A 21,602-nucleotide genomic window follows, 5' to 3' on the forward strand; every position below is an offset into this window, starting at 1 on the left:
TTTTTTCAATATTACTTATAATGAATAAAAACAGTTAATTATTTTTATTATAGCAAGAAGCACATTCCATGAGGGCAGGAATTAATCTCTGGTTTGTTCATTGCCATTCGTTCAGCCCCTAGAAGAGAGCCTGATACAAAAATCTGTCATAAGGAAACAACTGTTGAATAAGCACACCATAGCAGTTCCTTAAAGTTGTAAGGTATTTTCTGGTTTATAAAACATTTTCATACTCGTTATTATATCCAATGCTCAAACAATCTTGTCAGGTAATTAACATCGTCAGCTACTTTTATAAAGTAAGGAAAATGTCATCATCAAGGTCAGGTGGTGAACCTGAGGCTCCAATGTGAATACCCCAACCCCCGAATCAGCATGAACCTTGGGTCTCTGGAGCGTCAATAAGGCCTGTGAATATTTGGTACAAATCTAACGTTCCCCACAGAACTACAAATTCTTTTCCCTTCAGAAAGATGTGATGTGAAGATCAAATTAATTCAATTATTATCTGACCCTTTAATGAATGAACAGCTTGTCCTTTTCTTTCCGCCGTGAGGCTCTGAAAATTAAAACTCATGTACAACACTCCACAGTGATAGATTAGGCTCAACACACTTACCCTGGACCAGAAAAGGAGCATGCCAGTCAAACCCGAGTGTCATTAGAGCTCCTGATGTTTCCATGACTTTGTGACTGTCCTCATGACAACCCATGCATAATTATAGCAAACGTCTAAGAAGCTGCAATTGTTCTCATGTGGTTGCTGGCAACTTAATGGGACTGTCAGGATTATGGAAAGAAGACGTCCACCATTTGTACCTGCAAAGTCACCGGTCGGATTCACCTTTCACGGTGGGGGACAGAAACTACAGGACTCCAGAGACTAGCTAGCAAACTATGAGTCTAAATATTTAGATATGATTGTTCAGAGTTCACAATCAGTCCTCCCACATTTTCTGCCACCTACTCTTCTAAGTTTCACCAAAAAAAAAGAAAAAAGAAAGTTTACTAACCATAAGAAAAGAAGCAGCACCAAATTGGCCTTTTTAAACACAAAAATGGTGGAGAAAGTCCATGCTATGTTATTTAACTGTATTGCCACTGGTGATCATCTGTTTCCCTCACATGTTAGCTTCTGTTGAGAAAGTAGATATGTCCAGCCAAACCAGTGTCATATCACTAACAGTTATTTCTCTACCAAGTATCAATAATCTGGGACTCATCGATTCCTAGGAGCCAATATGTAACAATGCAGATGCAGTGGAATGTGCACGTTTGGGAAACCCGGGCTTAGATCCCAGTTCAGTCCTAAACCCTTGGATTAACTTAGGAAGCCATTCCCCTCCCTCTTATTCTGAGTTGTCACATCTGACAAATGGAAGAACTAGAACACATGACCTTCAAACTCTTTTCTAGTTCTGCTGCTCACAAAGACTTTGTGATTCATGCATGAAGAACCGTTCTGTCACGAAAGCAGAAATGAAGGAAGAGTGGCTGTCATCTCCACCATGGGGGATTCCATTGTTGGTGACGGCATTTCGTTTCAGCTACTACGTCTACTCCAGATTAGCAAACTGCCTATACCTATTTCCCCCTCCTCAAAATGGATGAATAACCTTGGTGGAGCAGAAAGCATGGAGATCTAGTCACAAATTTCCAGGTTTAGGACTCTCATTGAATTCATTTCACCTACTCTGATTGGATTTTTCAAGTCTAGGTGAACCAGTGTAGGCAAAGCTTGAAAGCAGAGGTCTTACGTATATTATCTAGAAGTATAAAAGGTAATATATGTAGAAATAGTTTGTGAGAAGAGCAACCATTTTGAAATCAATCCCAGAAAAATCATGTAATAATAAAGTAGTGGAGTTAGAGGAGAGGAAGCTGTCTATCCCAATTTCCAATAAATAGAACCCTTTAACATCAGTAAGAGCAATAGACATGGAAAGTAGAAGCTGGCTCTATTATTTTACAAGCTACAGGGTTATTACTAAATAAGTTATTGCACTTCTGGTAGTTTACCACTCAGCAAAATGGGAATAATATCTGTTCTACCTAACTCATAGAGTTGGAATCACCTATGGAGAATGAAATGATGGCAAATATGTAGGAGAAAGTGTAGGAGAAACTATAAAGGGCTATACAAACACAAAGGACTTCTACTGAAAGAGTTCCCTTGACTTCATACCCTAGGCAGTCAATTTTTCAAAAATTTCATATAAAAAAATCTTTTTCAAAGGAACTTCAGAAAATGGAGAAAGTAAATTTCAGTTCACAAGGCAACCTCAAATTTACAAATTTACAAATGATTCTGCATGATAATCTATTATAATTATCATATCTCATTCAGCCAGAGTACAAAAAGAGAAAAAAAGATTGTGTGTGTTTGTGTGTGTGTGTGTGTGTGTGTGTGTGCGCTCACATGCACGTGCGCATGCATGTGTATGTGATTGTATATTTCCAATTCCCAGAGCTGTCATGACAGGAACATTTCAGAACCATCTCAAGAGAATAATGTATTAGTAAAGTAGGAAAGTTCACTTACTTTCGTATCTACCAAGAACAGAAAAAGATCCATACCCTGGTACTGCCATCAAAGTCTAAGGCTTTGTGTTTTTGGTTTGGTTTTGTTTTTGCAAATCTGGAGAAGAGGGAAGACCCATATTACAGAATACAGAACATTACTGGCAAATACTTAAAGACCAGGAAAAAAAATTATCTTGTCCTCATCAGCCAAAAATAGAGGATGATGAGACAAAAATCATACATACATAACAAACATCCCACAAAAAAACAAAACAAAACAAAACAAACGAAAAAAACCCACCCACAGGTATTTAACAGTATAAACTTTGTAAGCAGGCAAAATAATAAAAAATATGTATGGGCTCATAAGCTTAATGTATTAAACACAAGAAGGCATTTAGAAGTGCAGGATTAGGGGTGCCTGGGTGGCTCAGTGGGTTAAGCTTCTGCCTTCAGCTCAGGTCATGATCTCAGGGTCCTGGGATTGAGCCCCACATCGGGCACTCTGCTCAGCGGGGAGCCTGTTTCTCCCTCTCTCTCTGCCTGCCTCTCTGCCTACTTGTGATCTCTGTCTGTCAAATAAATAAATAAAGTCTTTAAAAAAAAAGAAAAGAAATGCAGGGTTACTCAAAGAAGACTGAGATGCTAGATACAAGTCATTAAAGAAGATCCCCAGAAAGTTTGAGAACAATAGTAGCAAGAAACGGGGATCTGAAGGCCTAAAGAGCAACTAACTAAACAGGAAAAACAACAAAGCCCTTTAGAGAAAGGTTATTAGCAGAATACCTTTTAAAAGGAATTTATGACAGTTGGGCTCCCAGCTGACTCAGTCAGCAGAGCCTGTGACTCCTGATCTCGGGGTTTTGAGTTTGAGCCCCACGTTGGGTATAAAGATTACTTAAATAAAAAAATACATATATTGTTTTTAAAAAGAGAGAAAACTCATGACATATGGGATCCCATAAATATAAGCTGATGTGCAGAACATGTGGGTACTTGGCCACTCTCAGTCAGAATACAAAAATGAGAAAGCTCACCCCAGACACTGCAGACATAACACGAAGGTAAGAAATGGCATCGAACACTTCCAGGTGGCAGTGGTTCCATCACTCCTGGACTTAAAAAGCTCAAGGAATGGGGGGTAGGAGGATAAAAGTAATTCAAACACAAAGCCTAACAACTAACAGGTAGCTGTGAAGCCGGGATCTGTGCCTGAATAGGTAGGTTTTTATCGCTACGGCTTAACCATTATTCCCAACATTGCAGAGAACCTACTAGGTGGTAGGTATCCTGTCTGTGTCCCTGGGAGCAAAGGAGTGAGTCAGGCAGCCCCTGCCTCCACAAACTCCAAGCCTACCTGTCTCCAAGGACATAGGCTCATTTACAAGGAAGTGCGTTGGAAGGCACATTGTGATAAGAATTCTACGAGGTGGGTGAAGAGGTTGTGGCACAGTGAAAAAGAGGTCTCACTAGAATATAGTCCCAGGTCCTGTGTAACTCTGGACTCAGACACAGGGGACCCGAGTTCAGCCCTGAGCAGGCCATGCATCTCTGAGCAAACAACTTCTACCCTGTGCCCTGCACTTCTCACATTTCCACCAGAAAAGGAGAGACTGTATGCTTTCTATTAATTCTAACTTGCTGTCTTTGCAGTTAAGCTTCTTAGACATCAGGCTCTGAACTAAGCTGTGAATGAAAAGACTCTAGGGACGAGAAACTAAGGGAGAGTATGTACTAAAGGCAAAGAGCAGGTGAGCTGGGCACAAGACCCCAGCATCTTCAGTTCACCCTGTGCGTAAAAACTGTGTTACCTACCGTCTGGGGATTTCACTAAGGGTTCAGAGCATTCTAAATGGACCTCAGGGAGGTGGGGGTAAGGAAAAGGAAAACAGATATGAACTTTAAAAATGTATAAAAATATAAACAAAAAATAACATAAATCTTAAGTGTTTAGAGTAACAGAAAATGCACTAACACTTAAATTAAATAGAGAGTAAAGCAAATCTCACACTTCCAACCAATATCATGTCATAATACAGAGCAGATGAAGAGATGCAGCTTCATTTAAAAACAAAGTCTGAATATCCATGAACCTTTCCCCATATTTATCTTTAAAATGTATATATGCAAGGGAAATTTCTTCTTTCACGTATTCAAAAAAGGTTATATTAAAAAAAGAGAGAGATTGGCAGAATTGCAAGAAAGAATCAAGACTTCAGAAATTAAATGAGACTGAGTTGCTTCAAATGAGGATGCCATATTCCAAACTGTTTATTGCAAGAGAAGAATTACTGAGCAGAGCACTCACCCATCCAGCCATCCGCCATCCATCCAAATATATACATACAGAAGAACATACAGACATACATTTGACCATACACAATCATTCCTACTAAAAACACAGTAGCATAATAGGAGCCAAGAGGAACATAAGGACGAGTGAGAAACCATGTCTTGTTGCTTAAATGGGGAAACAAAGCTTACATTCTTACAAGGAAGTATCGCCATCACACGGGGCCTGGGAGCCAGAACTGCGAGGAAGAGAAGGGCAAGCAGGAGAGCACCTGGGTGAGGACAACAGACTTGCTTCAGAAACGTAGGAGCCACAAAACCATAGAGAAGGTCACCTCTCCTCTCTCAACTCCCATTTCCCATTTCCCATGTGAGAAAAACACTTACCTCATAGGGTTGTATGAGAAAGCAGAGCGTTTTGCAGAGACCACACGTTGAACGGTGACAGAGCAAGAGGAATGACCAAAAAACATAACTGTGAGACTCAAGGAATATGATGTATATGGAAACCCAGAGAAGGGAACGATAAACTCTGATCTAGGCCATGTCTGGCCATTTTGGAGAGGGCAACACCCGTAGGATGTTGACAGGTAACAAAAAGGGTCAGGGTGGGATGTTGTGAAAGAGCAAATGGTTGTGAGGGGCAGAGGTCTGAAGAGGTGGCCAGTGTCCCCAGAGAAGTAGAGAGGCAGTAAGCGAACCTCACAGAGCACAGTGAAGCGAGCAGAGCATCTCAAGAGCAAGAGTCACCCGAGGCGCCACACCATTCAACTCACAGCATTCAGAATGCAGGGGTCTGAAGGGAGATGGCTGCTTGCTCCTCCTCCCTCAAATATGCCATGTATTAGCCTACTTCATATAGGACCTGCCCCCCCACCCCTGAGGTAGGTAGAGGCTGTCAAACAATGAAGCCTTCCTCACGCGCTTACTTCCTACTCCTTATTCTTTTCATATGAGAGGGAAGTCCATTTCAGATTTCCAAAAAAAAATTAGGGGACAAAGTAAAAAGGAAGCAAATAAGGGAAAATGTTGAGAAAACATATATATATACGGCCCTTCCTGTCCTAGTGAGGAGGTGTTCTCTTCCAGATCCTAGCCCCAGTCTGGCAACCACTAAAGCACCACCACTAAAGAAAAAAGAAAATCAGTTCCCCTAAATCTTAGATTGACTGTGGAGAGGCAGTCTCCTTCAAGACCGATAAAACTCAAGACACTGCCATGGAGATTAGTAGAGCACCCAGAGTGTCACTTCCTGTTTTTTCCAGAGTGGCTCTCTGATGGTCTCGTTGCTGCCCTCTCTGGAAAAAGGATACCCAAAGATCCACGGCCCTAGCTCAAGAGTGTGCATTGATGCCTGACTTCCCGACCACCTCCCTAAGCGTCCAGCCCCCCTCACACAAGCTGGATATCTGGAAGAGGCTTCTAACTCCCGAAGTCACTCGATTCTAATGATAACACCAAAGGACGAGTGATGTATTTGCTGGGGGAAGGGAGAGGACTGGGAGGAAAAGAGAAAGACCGAACTATGCCACAGAGTGTAAAACAGTATCACAAAAACTTGCCAGAAGAAACACACGCATGTCACCCAAGAAGCAATAAGGAACATCACAGCGAGGGGACTGTAAGGTCATTTTTTTGAAGTGGGGGTGGGGTAAGAGAGAAAACACAAAAAGAGGGTGCTGAATCTCCTTTCACTCTCAGCTCTCCACTCCCAGAAGTTCACCATTCCTCTGTTGTCAGTTACAAGTCATTGTTTCATGGATTGGGCTGAGCTGCTGACGCTGATCTGTAAAAATACAGAAGCTCTTCAACCCAACAGTATGGCACTCTTCGTGCTGCCTCTGACATTCGGTGCCGGAAGGAGCACCCCCTGACATGCTGAGCTCCCATGGCTCGTCCAACTCCTGCTTGATGAAAATTGAGCATACTGCCGTCACCACCCCTGGAACTAGGCTACGCTCACATTCAGCAAATGCAGATCTCACTGAGCTCTCCAGACAACTTTATCCTACAGCAGCCTAGGGGAGTCTTAACAGTTTTAGCCTTAACAATTCCAGGTGCCTTGTGAGGTTCACTCCTTAAGGGTTTCCCGTCAGACCACTTCTTGGCAGCATGTGGAGACATGTGTCCAACAGCCAGGCGGAGATGCAACCAGGTGACAGACACCTCTCTCTAGGACAAGGGATGGAGCGGAAGGTAAACGCAGTAGAAGGGCACTGAGCTATGAATGAAAAGATCAGGGTTCTAGTTATGGCTCTGGCCCTAACTCACTGTATAACCACAGCCATATAACCCCTAAGAGGTCTCACTCTCTTTATCCCTAAAAGAAAGGCTGGCCTTGATAGCTTCTAGATAGTTTTCAACCTTTGACAGTCTAGTAACTATGATAAGCACACTGAATTCCTGAGTTACCTTTTCTGACACAGCATAGTGCAGATAGATGACTTTTCTCACACTGAACTCTCCCACACTCTGGGCACCCGACTCTGAAGCCCTCCACTTACCTTCACCTCCAGAGTGCTTGTACGGGTTGTATTTCGGCTTTGGAGCAACTACCGGTGCAAACTTCTTGGGTGGTTGTTGTGTGGACACTGAAATGCTGGGGGTCCCAAAGGAATGGGTGGTCTCCATCCGCGCAGGCACATGGCCGAGGGGCTCACCAGTGCTTTTGGGTGGCAGCCAAGATGGGTGAGACATTGTTGGAATCTGGAACTAAAGAGAAATAAATAGAGTTGGTTTACGGAAGCCTGAAAATGCAGGCAACCTACTGCACTTCAACATTATATCCTCTGAATTCGTACTTGATGAAATCTTGACAGAGCTCTCTGAGGAGGAGGAAAGAGAAAGAGAAATGGTGAATGAGGGGAGGAGGAGGAGAATGAAACACTGACTTTCACTGGGGGAGAAGAAAATGGCACATTCCCCTCAGCCAATCTTGAACACGTCTTCTGACAGTTACCTATTTAATGTCTAACTCTCGTCAGGAAATAGATATGGTAAGAGATGCTCCTTAACCTGAAGAAGTTTCTACGGTAGGAGAGTCTGATACCAGCCAGGTTGGAAGAAAGTGTAAGTTTTATTAATAACCTATTGAAATGAATACCACATCAATTAAGTCGTGATTAAGTTCCCTAAATGAGGTGATATTGCCTACGTGAGATAAAAATAAGTAAAAAGTTTCTGGGGTGCAGAACACAGTAAGATTACTTCTGGCAACAGAGCAGAACAAAGACCTCATTAATGAGCTGCCCCTCAGACTGGACCCTGAGTGCTGAGCAGGGGCTGGCCTGAACCATGTCAGCATAGGCCAGAAAGTACACAGCACTCGTGTTTGGTGTGACTGGAGGCGGACGAGGGAAAAGCAGCTAGTAAGCAACTAAAACATGGGATGGAACCAAAGTACAGACAGGGACACCTCAATTTACTGGGTCAACATCAAAGAAGCACCAACAGTTTATTCTCGAAACAAAGGCATAACCAGCGTGTCTCAGCATACTTAAAAATGATTCTTCTCGTGGGAACGGTTATGCTCCCCACCAAGGGGCATTTGCAATCTGGGGGGAGGGGAACCCTGGAGGCCACAGAGCCTGGGCCCCTACTGGCACTTAATAGCCAAGGGCTAGGAATATTCTAACCCATAATGAACAGGCCGGCCGCACGGGACAACCATCAGGAGCCTTGCTGAGTGAGTCTCAGAGGGAACATCTGTGAAAAACATAACCAGGAGCAGGCAAAGCAGCCCAGCCAAAGTGCTATTCTGATCAGATTACAATACAGCGTGTGAGGAAAGAGAAATGATGTCTTGCCTGTCAGGGTGAGCCAGTCACCCCTCCAGGCAGCCTGCAGGCTGGGGCTGAGCCTCCCAGACTGCTTGCTGTCGAGGAGGGCTCTCCAAGTCTGATTGCAACAGCTCTCCAGCACAGGGAGGCCCGGAAGGCACCCTGCGCCGGCTCCCAGCCCCAAATCCACCCCGTAATTTATTAATTGAACTGAATTAATTGAGAGGTCTGCATGATTACCTCCAGATGTCTGTAAAGACAAAGAACACTGGAAATGCAAGAAAAAACAAAGGCCTTAGCACGCAGCAGGGTCACAGAGATGCGGGGTGACAGAGAGGGACGGGGCACCATGGAGGCGAAGGTGGCCTCAGAGGAAGTGGTGTGACCTTGAACAGTCCCCTCCCCGCATCAGGGCCTCGGGGACCTCAACTCCCTCGAAATTAAGATAAAGCCCTGTTCTCCTTAACTTGTGAGTTTTCAGACAATCGATGAGATAACACCTGTGAAGGGTTTTAGAAAGAAAAGTGTTGGAAGTGCAGTATTTGCAGTAAAAGAGGATAACAGGGATGGAAGAGGAAGGCTCTCAACTAGGAATCTGGAAGCTTCTAGCAGCGAACCCAGGGTGACAGGCTTTCGCCTGGTTGCACGGCCCTGCTCTTCCTCTTCCTCCCTTGTCCCGTCTACACAGGCTACACATAGACACTTGCTACACTGTGAGTTCCTTGAAAGGGCAAGAACCAGATCTAACATACTTCTAAAACCACCATGAAGGCTCAGCACAAAACCAATAGAGAAAAACAGCCACGAATCTGGTTTACTCATGGCTCTTCACCCTGGTTGCGCATTCACAATCATCTGAGATTAAAAAAACGAAAAGAAAAAAAAATCCCATCTCTTAGGATTGAGAAATGCTAAACTTAGTTTTGTATAAGTATTTTTCTTTAATTGAGTCTCAGTCTTCTACTGAAAGGGGATGAAAGTGTCTGTTCTGCTTTCAACATGACTAAAGTGAGCATAGGTCAGAACCAAGGAGCACAGAATAAAGATATGAAAACTTTAATGCACTCTGCACATGTGTAGCATAAATGTTATTTGTACATTATAAAAACGGGTTAATATCACCCTTGCAACTTTTCCATAAACCTAAAGTAATTCCAAAATAGAAACTTAAAAAAATGGGTTAATATAGGATTCAGCGATTTCTAAAGCAAAAAGGCACATTTCCAGATCAATCCCACATTGCCAATTCACTGTAGAATCCTGGCTTTTTCAGATAAGCCATAGATATAAAAGAACAGACAACTTCTGGGAAAGTATAAAAAATGAAAATTTAAGCATCAATATGCAACTAATTGACTCCATCATCTTTAGAGTTATCCCCAATACCTCATATTACCCTGATGCTGCCTTCCCCATGAACACACCTCCAGCTCCACCTCCTGACAGTACCAGAGTCTGGTCATCCACCTGTTTAGAGATGACCTCAAATGCAGCCCCCTCATACCATTCTTCTGTATGTCCACAGTGGTCCAGTGACACCATTCATAGGATTTGTAATGAATCTTCCTGACCCTGCACTCTTGCTCATGCTGTGTCTACCATCTACATTGCCATTTCAGTCCCCTCACTCTCTACCAAGCCCAATTTTTTTTTATCTTGACCCAGCTCAAATGTCTCTGATGCTGTGAATATTTCCCTCACATCCCTCCCACAAAAAAAGAGTAGCTTAATTCCAGGTTCCTCTAGTACTTGGACCATACTTAAAACAATCCACATGGACTGACCCAGGAAGCTGGAAGCTTCTGAACAGTCTCACGAAACGAGCACAGTGTCTGGCTAGGAAGCCTCTAGAAAGCTATGTTATGGGCAAAGGAGTAAGTGGATGAATGCCCATCTCTTTGGTTACTCCTCTCTCTTTAGAATCTCTGTATCTCCCTTCTTAGCCTCCACTGATACGGTCATCTCTTTTTCTCTCAATTTAGCAATGTGAAGAATCCTGCTAAGTTCCAGATATTGAACCATCTCTGCATTCCTAGAAAAAATCCTACTTAGTCACAGTTGCAATGTTTTGATATATTGATGAATTAAATATGCTTTTTTTTAAGATTTTTATTTATTTATTTGACAGAGAGAGATCACAAGTAGACGGAGAGGCAGGCAGAGAGAGAGAGAGGGAAGCAGGCTCCCCGCTGAGCAGAGAGCCCGACGCGGGACTCGATCCCAGGACCCTGAGATCATGACCTGAGCCGAAGGCAGCGGCTTAACCCACTGAGCCACCCAGGCGCCCCTTAAATATGCTTTTTTATAGAGAATTTTTGTACATAGAATCATGAGTAAGATCATTCTATAGTGTTGTTTCTCTACTTGTGTTAGTTCTCATCATTAGGTTTCATATGAGGGTTCTACATCCTTTTCTACTGTTCGGATTTGTTTAATAATGATGAGGTTGGAATTATCTGATCTTTAAAAGTTTATCAGAACTTACTGTAAAGTCATTTGGATATGATACTTTAATAATCAATCTTAATCCTATTTCCAGTAATTTCTATGGTAGTTGAAACCATTTTATGCTTCTTTTGAGGTCATTTTCATACTCTGCTGGAAATTCATCCATTTCTTCTAGGTTTGATCTCCCTCCGTTTCGATTTCACTAGCTCTCAATTAAAATGATGTCTCCTCTACTACGCATCATTTAGATCCCGAGCATCACTACTCACTGGTCCTTAAAGACATCATTCATGTTTTCTATCATCCAGATCAAGTTATATGCCCTTTCACTGCATGTCCACAACACCCAGAGTGCTGTACTCATCACACATCTCTGTCTCTCCGCTTGCCTGTGACCCAAACTAAACTCTTGGATCCTGAAGAGCAGAAGTAATTATCACTCTCAACTCCTAGGGCCTGATATGTAATAGATACTCACTAAAAATGTCTGTTAATTTAATGAATGAATAACTGTATTTGCCTGACACTAGGGCTCCAGATGAATCAGATTTTCATCCTGTACTGAGATGAATCAGATTCTCATCCCATATTCAAGAAGCTTAAGGCCTACCTACAGAAGAGATATTTATATATGTGAAAAGAGAAAGAGAGCAATACAGAGCATACAAAAAGAAATGGGGTATGTGTGATGGGAGCTAGCATAGGGAGGGTGGCCCTTGACAAGGATTTTGAAAGCTGGCTGGTTCTGAAGATAAATGGAACAACAAAGAGAATGCCTGGAAATGCTGTAAGCTCAAGGAAGAAACGAGGTCTTCCCATGAAGCAGACCAGTTGTATTAAAATGAGGAATTCAAGGAGAATATTTGGGGAAAAGGTTCAGAAGATAAATTGACCTTGTTTTTTAAAGGTTTTATACAGAGAAATAAAAAGCTAGAACTTTAATCTCTATACAATCATCTAACAAGAATAAAAACTCTATGTACGAAACATGAACTAGTTCAGGATGGATCCAAGGAAGGTGATAAACACAATGGCATAGACATACAGCTTCCACATCCCCAGTTCCCTAGTCTCAACTTTGCCAGGGTGACCTTTAACAAGAGAGGATACTCATTTGCAAAATGAATGTCTGTAAAGTCCCAATGCGCTCTAATATTCTATACTGCTTTCCTTCTCTGAACCCCAAATTACAGCCCTTTATTTTGATAATGGGTGAGGAAACCTCACAAGTTTAGTGAACACATGAACTAGCACATGTCAGTCGGGGTTTCTCAGCTTCTCTAAGGACGACCAACATAAACACGAAGATAAGCAGTGGTGAGAGCTGGTTTTGCTGGACCAAAACTCAACCCTGCGCTTACTTCCTCTAGTTCTAGGTCAGTTTCACTGTAAGCTCACAATCATTGCGAAAGCAAGAAGTGAAAGGGAAGATCTCCACAGAGGCTGTGAAAATACGCAAACACCATCAAAAGAGAGGCAAACAAGAGAAATGGCCCCTGTCGAAGTAAAGGGAGGCTGAGAGCTGGGCTCCCTAGGCACTGGACTTTCAGGAACTTTTGTCACATGCAAAGCAATGAAGAAGCACCTAAAAAGCTTCACTTATTATCCTCTCTCCATCGCTCTCTGTCTTCTCTTCCTAGCTGTTTAATGGGTACAAAAACGCAATTGAAAATAAATAGCAAGGGTTTACTGAGGACTCACCATAGGCCAAGCAATTTTCTAACAGTCTTCACTATTATATGAGGTAGAGCTATCATTCTTCACATTCAGCAAGGCAAGAAAGTAAGACTGGAAGAATTAAATAACTTGCTCAAAGATATATGTATGTGTGTGTGTGTATAACTTGCTCAAACATATATGTGTGTGTATATAATAACTTGCTCAAATATGCATATATTTGAGCAAGTTATTTAATATGTTTATATATTCACACTAACAAATAGCAAAGCTGAAGTCTTCAACCCCAAATCCATGGTCTTCATCATGGCACTACCTTCCTGTTTGGAGCGGGGCAAAAAAAAATCAGAATCCAAAGTAAGTCACACTTAGAAACAGTAGATTTTGCACTTGTGTCCATTCCTAGCTCCCAGATATTACTTGCCATCATGTCTCCTCTACTCTGTTCCACCAAATGATAACCATCATGAGCCACAGGATCATACACTGATGAAGCACAATGGATCACAAACAGCCACAAAAGGCCATATGATGACCAAGACCATTCCTCTGCAGATGAGACCACAGGACTACAGGTCAAGTGAGATTTAACACCAAAGAAAAAAAGTCACTCAACCTCTCTAAAGATATCATATAAAAGATAAGTCATTGTCAGCCACAAAAATAGAACTAACAAGTGTTGGCTCAAGTTCTTCTATTTCCTAAAATCAGTATTATACACTTCTTTAAACACTTACATAGGTCATCAAAATTTTAAAAACAACCAACCAATCATCCCATGGCACCATCTAACACCAAGTACTATAAGCTTTAAATAGTAGTTTTCAAGACTGTCTGTACAACAGATTCATATGCGGATCTTTATACGTCTGTTCTGATGGAAGGGTTGAAAATAACTGACTTAGGGCAATTACATTAATCTCTAAATCATGTTGCTTTAGTCCCTAAATCTCCTTTGGCAATTAAGCCAAAGCCTAGCTCTTGGTCATTGTTTGCTGATAAATGAATGATACTGAGGGAGGAGACAAGTTTTAACATACTATTTTAGTGGTAGGAAATTTGAGAAACTGAGGTGCTAAGTGAGTTAATGACCAGAAATAGCTAATGGCAGACTCAAGTTCAGGATCCATGTCCCTTAGCAACATTTTCTTTCTTTTAACAAGCAATAGGGAACGTCTGGGGGCTCAGTCGGCTAAGCATCTGCCTTTGGCTCGGGTCATGATCCCAAAGTCCTGGGATCGAACCCTGTGTCAGGCTCCCTGCTCAGTGGGGAGCGTGCTTCTCCCTCTCCCTCTGCACTACCCACCCCACTGCATCCCTCATGCTCGCAGTCTCTCGCTCTCTCTCTCTCAAATAAATAAATAATAAAAAATAAAACAAGCAATAAAGATTTAAATGGTACTTTTTCTATGACTTTGGAGGTGTTTCCCCTTTACCCTTCTTTCCCCTAAAAGTCAGCACCTTCCTACAATATTAAAACTGCTTTCTTTCTTTTTTTTTTTTAAATTAACATATAATGTATTATTTGTTTCAGGGGTACTGGTCTGTGATTCATCAGTCTTACACAATTCATAGCACTCCCCATAGCACATACCCTCCCCAACATCCTTTCTGAACGATCTATTAAAATGGGACAATGTGCTTTCCTCTTTGGGCTACAGCTAATCATCCTTCTATAGCTCGGTATCCAGCTGGAGGATACCTGATGTTCTGAATTAGAGTCAGTTTTTAGGCAGAGCTCCGCCACGAGCTTGCAAGGCACCCTTGCCTCCCTCTCTGAAAATGAGGTGACTGGATTAGATGAGGTCTAACCCTGCTCACAAACTCTTCTGATTCCATGGAAGATCGTGACTGTAGAACAGGCCCCAAATGAGCCAATCCGTGGAAATTCCAGATCATCTACGATTCTCCCCTCAGCTCATCAGTAAGAAAGCACAGTCCTCTTTTTTAGTTATTCTTCTTTCTTTTTGTCACCTGCTTCCCTGACTCCTCAGTCCTCACCACTGCAGGAAGGAATCATAGATTGATCACAGAGATTACCAAGGTATCAATCAAGATTTATGATGCACAAGTAAATAAGTACTTAAGGCAAACCTTTTCCAAGCACTGGAGGTAAGTCTCTACCAGTGTAATTATGAAGCAGATATACTGTGACATGTGATGGAAGCGTGGGAAGACAACATTAAAGAATGAGGCAGGCTGGAAATTACACAAATTGTTAGCTGAACAGCAAATGTAATCACTCTTCCTCTGAAGCACCAGGTCAGAAGAGAGCCGGAAGGGCAAAGCGGGATCTGCCATGGGCTGAAAATGTCAATGCATTCACTCAACTTCTCTCTACAGGCAACTTTGGCCCAGCACTGGCTAAGCGCCCCACTCTCTGCATGGACAGCTGGCATTCCTTGGAAGGGGTGACTACAGAACAACTCTGCGGAAATGCCAAACCTTTATATAGGCTATCGGAGACACAATTGGAAATACTGGAAAAAGCTCTGGACTTAAATGCGAGGACTCGGGTGTAATTTCTAGCTCAGCCACTAATTGACTCGATGATGGTTTTAGTCCATTGACCTCCTTGAGCCTCAATGGCTCTCCCTATCCGTAAACAAGCGATTAGATGCCTGCTGCCATTCCTTCCACCTCTCATGTTCCATGATTCCTCCCACAAGTCTGCAAGTGGAGTGAACTGAGGTTTCTTATAAACCTGTCTGGACTCCCCTGAGTCCCACTGACCAGGGAGTGTAAAGTGAAAGGAGGGAGGACAGGAATCCACACATAAAATCCCAACCCGCCTTGCAGAGAGTTAGTATGAATGTCAACTAATGGCAAAGGCGCAATCTTTATTGCTGGCAACACTGTGGGTGACAAGAACCTGCCCACCGCATGGTAGATCCAGGGAAACAAAGAAGCAGGAGGGAGGGAAGCATCCATCCAGACAAATAAACATGTGCTTCTGACAAAAAAATGAAGCAGGATAGAGATACACATCCTCACTGAGTTTTCATCTCAGATTGAGAATGTCACCCAGCAAGGGAAGATCAACCATGACAGGGAAAGACCAGGACACTCGGGAGAAGGTAAAAAAGAAGAATAGAACCAAACCAATTACTAAATAACTAATCTTTTTTTGCCACAACTCCCATCAGTCACAGAAAAATAGGCATGGATGACAATAGCCAGGACCATGGCCAAGAGTCTAACTGTGAGAAATCATAGGGACTGATTTATTCCTTCTAATTCGAAAATTCAAAACCCAAGATTTAGAGAAGCTGGAGCAACTCTTCCAAGGTCGCACAGCCCCTAATATGTATCAGAGGACACATTCAAACCCAATTATTCTGCCCCCAAAAAGTGTTTGCAGTAGAAAACTTTCACGAAGCAAGTCTGTAAGTCTATTGATTATTGGATAACTAGAGTGGCTAAAAGCTATGGAAATGAACAGAGGAATAAAGAATCACTCTTCCAAGAGTCAGGGGAAAATCATGCCATGGAAAATCACCATCAAAGTCATGTGACCCCAGGCCACATTTCACAGCAATGGTTCTACTGGGCTAAATGATCAAGAAAATATTTACCCTCCCTGACCTCAGTCTCTCCAGCTCTACAATAGTAAGCCTTAAGAAGGTGATCTCCAAAATTCCCTCTCATTACATCATTTTATGTTCTATAATAGCACAGCAAGTCTGTGAAGTGTACCAGGCTCGGAAAAAAATGTGTTCCTAAGGAGGTTTTCTCTAAGTCTCTGATGCTAACAGACTGGTTTCTGTCCAAGGCTAAGAGAAAGGGGCAAACAGTACTTTGAGACTTTGAGCTCAGAAATCTACTAAAAGTGGACATCTGAATTTACAAAGATGAGATTCTGAGTGTCCAGTTCATAAAGATTTTAAAATCCTAGTTTATGTCTTACTCCTTTACTAGGATGAAACAGGGAGCATGGAAAAGTCACAGATACAAACTCTAATGAGGCCTAGCGATCTCTCCAGTGGTACCTGAAATCTTCTCATTCCAAACCCACCACTGGTACACAAGTTAACCGCTGTTCATTTGTCTGCACTCCCCCAACAGCTTGTTCCCACTTGTAATGAAATATGTAAACACTATGTTTTAGTTATGTGTTTACAAGTCTGTCGTGCCCACTAAACAGGTCATGGAATTTTATTAGCACTTTGAGGGATATTTAATTGATTTCAATTTATTAATAATTTTTTGCACTTTCCTTTATTAAAAATTCACTTTAAGGGGCGCCTGGGTGGCTCAGTCAGTTAAGCGCTTGCCTTCAGCTCAGGTCATGATCTCAGGGTCCTGAGGTCAAGCCCCGCATCAGCTTCCCTGCTTAGCAGGGAGTCTGCTGCTCCCTCTCCCTCTATTCCTCCCCCTCCTTTGTGCTCACTCTCTAACTCGTTCTCTTTAATAAATAAAATCTTTTTTTAAAAAATTCACTCTAATACCCCAATAAAAACAAACAGAATAACAGAAAATGTCTGTTTTAGATATAACTTGGAAAAGTTGAAATATTTAATTTTGTCCTCGCTGAAGATGAGTCCACCACTGACAAACCTCAGGCCGTATTTCCACTGGACAATACTACATGTGACGGTGTGAAGCAATGTTTATTCAGGCCATATATCCCACTAAGAGTAATCATAGCTGTAAGACGAGAGTTCATCTATACTTCAGCCTCCTGAATATTCCATCGCTCAAAAACCTGTTACCTGTCAAGTATGCTCTTTGTACCTTAATGTCACAGCTGCTGGTCATAAACTAGCTTAGAGCCTCTGCACATTTTAGACACTGTAATTTGAATTAGAGTTTTGGTAATATTACTATAAGGTTTCCAATGTAATCTTTGTTGCCCTCTTACTTAATCTTCATCTTAAATTTCTGCCAAACCCCAAATCTATTTCACTCTTAGGCTAAAACATAAGGATACTGTAAAATCAAATGAAAATGCCCAGATGTTGGACAAATAAAGGGGAGAGTGGAGAGACAGACACAGATATTTAACCTTCAAGTACCACAAGATACAGTTTTAGAAAACAAAGAGATTCAATTTCAATTTCATGCATCATCATATGCTCTGAAATAATAACTTTTGTTTAGCACCTGTCCAAGAGCCTGGAGAAATTTCTCAGTATTAAAAATCGTATGAAAAACAGGCTTCTCATTAGAATGTGTTATAAATTCAAATTATGTAAGAAAGGGTAGTTTTGCAACATCACATTTAACAGCAAAACAACTGAAACCATTTTCAACTGGTGACCTTTTTCTTAAGGCACGTTGGAAGTTGTTCCACTTTTATTTCGAGATTTTGAAACAGAGACATAATCTGTGGAGGCACTGACCAATGGCAGCTGAGTAAAAACGAGCCAGGCTGTTTCGGAGAGGTTTCAGAATGATATCGGTGAATGTTATTCCCTTTTAAATTTCCCTCGATGAGAGCACTAATGTTGTGCCTTATGCATTTTTATCAATTACTGACCACCATGCAAACTAGACAATGCACCACATGAAGAAAATACAGACTGGCTAATACTCTGGGAAATCACACACACACACACACACACACACACACACACACATTGTATACATTTGCAAGGTGGTAGGCAACAACATTCATGAATACAGAAGTTTAATATCCAAGAAACATGAAACTGTCCGTGAACATATTTCTTCTTATGTGGAGCTGAAGTTGAAACTTAACCACCATCTGTGAATTTGCTTGAACATATCTAATGACCAGGAATTCATTACCTCACAAGGCAGCCCCTTCCATGGCAGAAAACTGTAACTGCCAAAAGAATTATGTGTTCCCATAAAAATGACCTATCAGTCCTACCTCTGCCCTCTGTAACCACAGGCCCTCTGACACAGAGCAGCCCTCCAGATATTTAAAATAACTTAAAATAGTTTGGTTTTGTTTTTTCTTTTTTTACTTTTAAATTTTCTACTGATTTCCTCAGTTTATTTGTTTCTGTGTTCCAAGTTTAAAAGTCCAAACCCCCCACTTATTTTTTTTGCAACTAGCCTTATGATTTCAGAATAATAACATAAAATTTTTGACCTCAAACCAAACTTTTGATCTCAAAGTTTCTTTGGAAAAATAAATAAATAAATGTTTTCTTGTGCCAACTTTTTAAGAAAATCCCAAGAACAAAACAAACGAATTGATGGAGCAGTTCCTCGCGCCTATTTAAATGTTCGTCCTTTGGCGGAATACATTTCATCTTGAGGAGGCGTGTCCAAAATGCGTCATTTCCCTAGCCTTCCCATAGGGGCCATGCCAGGAGCCAGGCTGAAAACCTGCTGCTCTAATATTACAACAACAATGACTGCAAGTAAATAAAGAACAAAGATGACATCTCCCTTTATTTTCCTAGTGACTAATACAGAATCTGTTCTATCATCAATGCTCAGAAAGTGATTATTACATAAAAAAGAAGGTAAAGGTCTGGGAATGTAAAGAGTTAAAATGTTTTTGCATCATGTTAGCTCACATTTCAAACACTGTCCTCCACAGTTCATTAAAATCAGGGTAACCAAACATCCAACGTATGCTTGTTGTTTTGATGTAATTATTAGCAATGTCCCTTTTCACTCTCAAAGGTGTCCCAGTTTAGATGGTAACTTACATACAGTCATTTACTTATAACACTGTGATAATGAGATTTTGGTTGCTGAGTTCAAGAGAATTCTCAATATGATAGGGTCTTCTCCCAAAGGCTCCATATAGCCAAAGACCTCCCATACTTTAAATTATTACTGCCGTTGCTAAGAGGGCTGAGCAATTAGCGGTGCTCAGGAGAGGAGTGTTTCGGGCTTCCCTGTTCCAGATACATGTGCTTCCCAGTAAGAGAGAATGTACCAGAATGATTCTGCAGGAGTTGAAGAATGCAAGATACAGCAAAAATCTAGCAGAAGCTAGTATCAACGACCCTACTCACTCAGCCTTTCCTTTTAAGTAAAGAATATTGCCCTTGCAAGAAAACCAGAATATTTACTTCAATTACATCCTTACCATCTGCCCATTCATGTCCCCTACCCCAACCTATATTACCAGTGATTTTATCATGTCTGCTAGGCTTCAAATAGAAGGACAACAGGTTGGCCTGATTCTTCATTTGGAACAGAAAAAAACAAAGGAGTGGACAAGAAACTGAAATAAAATGTGTCCAAATTTATTCACTAAGGTACAAGAGTAAAGGTGGGGGGGGATTACTTATAATTGTTTTACATTTCTAAATAGGGGTTACACAAGAGTTAAGGAAGATGAAGTCAAAAGCATTCAATGGAGTCCCACAGGCTATAAATCAATTTAATTTACTTTAAAGAAACTATTTTATATTGATTTCCATTGCAAATTCTAAATGTATATTCTACAGGAGCAGGGGAAGGGAGGAAGCACACAAGAGGGAAAGTTGACAACCCGTGCCAAAGACGGAACTCCCCCCACACACGGTAAGCACGGTTATATCATAATATTGCATGTCTCCCTGTAGTACTTTCCAAGATTTTTGAAACCAAAACAGTTTAGAATACTCTCCCAGCTCAGGATCTTCCCTCCTTATGGCATTTTCTCTGATAAATAGGAATTTCCCTTAGGGATTCCCTAAAGTAAAGTGGTTGCATTACCTTCTGTTATATAATTAATTGCACTGACAAATAGAGGTCTCAAAGAACGTAATTATTACTCCATCCTCAGTGCACTATCTACAACACACAGAGGCTTATGGAAGACATGCCCAAGTTGTGAAAACTGTAACCCTTATTGTCTTGCATATGGTGGATTAGCACTCAAACTTGCCATATTGCAGAGGATGTCTTGTAAGTAGGGCTTGATCCCAAAAGATGTTCTGTCAAAATATACATACTGGCTTGAGATTTGGAAGACAAAAGACAAAGGCCATGTTCCTGCCGCTCTGGCTTACTTTCTTCTGGAAGCATGTCCAAGGAGATGGGAATTTTCTCCGTCCATATTCCCATATCCCATATTAGCATTGTAGTTGCCAGGTAGCAGCTATGACAGATGGGTGGCTGGACTCTATGTCTCAGGGTCCAGGTGCTACTTTCCTGACTTCTTATTCACAGTGCAGCATTCCTCAACCCAACAATTCTGTGGTAGCCTCTTGATTTTCCGCTGTTCGAATGGTGGAAAATATAATAATCTTGTGTGGGTCTGAGCTTCATTACTGAAAGCTCAGCCTTGAGCCCGCTGTATACAATCCTTGCAATTATTTAGAAGTACTTAATACCGTGTCTTAAATCCTTTCTGCCTAATATACCTGGAGTGTTTGTTTCCCATAGTAAACCACAACTAAACCCCGCAATTCTCCTTAAAATTAAGTTTGCCAATAACAGTAAGGGCACAATACCAACCAAGAGACAAGTTCAAATCATTCATGGTACAAACAAATCCCGAGGGCCTATGCAAGTGCACTGATTATCGCTAGGGAGCAGAGCCATGCCTGGAACCATCACAGCGCCAGCCTTCAGAGCCCCGAGTCTGGTGGGAAAAGGCATGCCACAGTGGGGACAGCACTCAGTGACATGGAGCAAACCCATAGGAAACCTCACCTAATCTCGGTGTTCTCGCCTCAACTCTGTCACTAACTAGCCACGTTTCCTAATTAAGGGGCTACGTGGATGAAAGTCCCCTTACATTCTAACATTCCACATCTCTACAAGTCTTTGTACTCATGAGGGAATTTACTTGGATTCAAGTCCTAACAAAACTTCCTAAATTTCCAGTTCTCTAAATCTGAAGGTCAGAAGACAAAGGTCACATAATACACAGAACTCACACAGTTAAAATAGGAACAGGAATCAGCGACCCCCAAATGTTATGTATGGTAGCAGCCTACAGCTAGAAAGCCACAGGAAGAAAAA

General features: G+C 41.7%; 1 protein-coding gene across 2 annotated transcripts in view; it reads right to left on the bottom strand.

The window, feature by feature from the left end:
- LOC111150501 (LIM domain containing preferred translocation partner in lipoma) overlaps positions 1–21,602 on the bottom strand; it is a 647,570-nt gene that overhangs the window by 426,124 nt on the left and 199,844 nt on the right. For both annotated transcript variants that reach the window (XM_022507994.1, XM_022507986.1), the window contains one exon: positions 7,320–7,527. In XM_022507994.1, coding sequence (XP_022363702.1) covers positions 7,320–7,512 — 193 coding nt within the window. In that variant the 5' untranslated portion in view covers positions 7,513–7,527. The remainder of the gene's footprint in view (positions 1–7,319; positions 7,528–21,602) is intronic.

This window comes from Enhydra lutris, unplaced genomic scaffold (assembly GCF_002288905.1).
Source record: "Enhydra lutris kenyoni isolate GAN:26980312 unplaced genomic scaffold, ASM228890v2 scaffoldscaffold2, whole genome shotgun sequence".
NCBI lineage: Eukaryota > Metazoa > Chordata > Mammalia > Carnivora > Mustelidae > Enhydra > Enhydra lutris.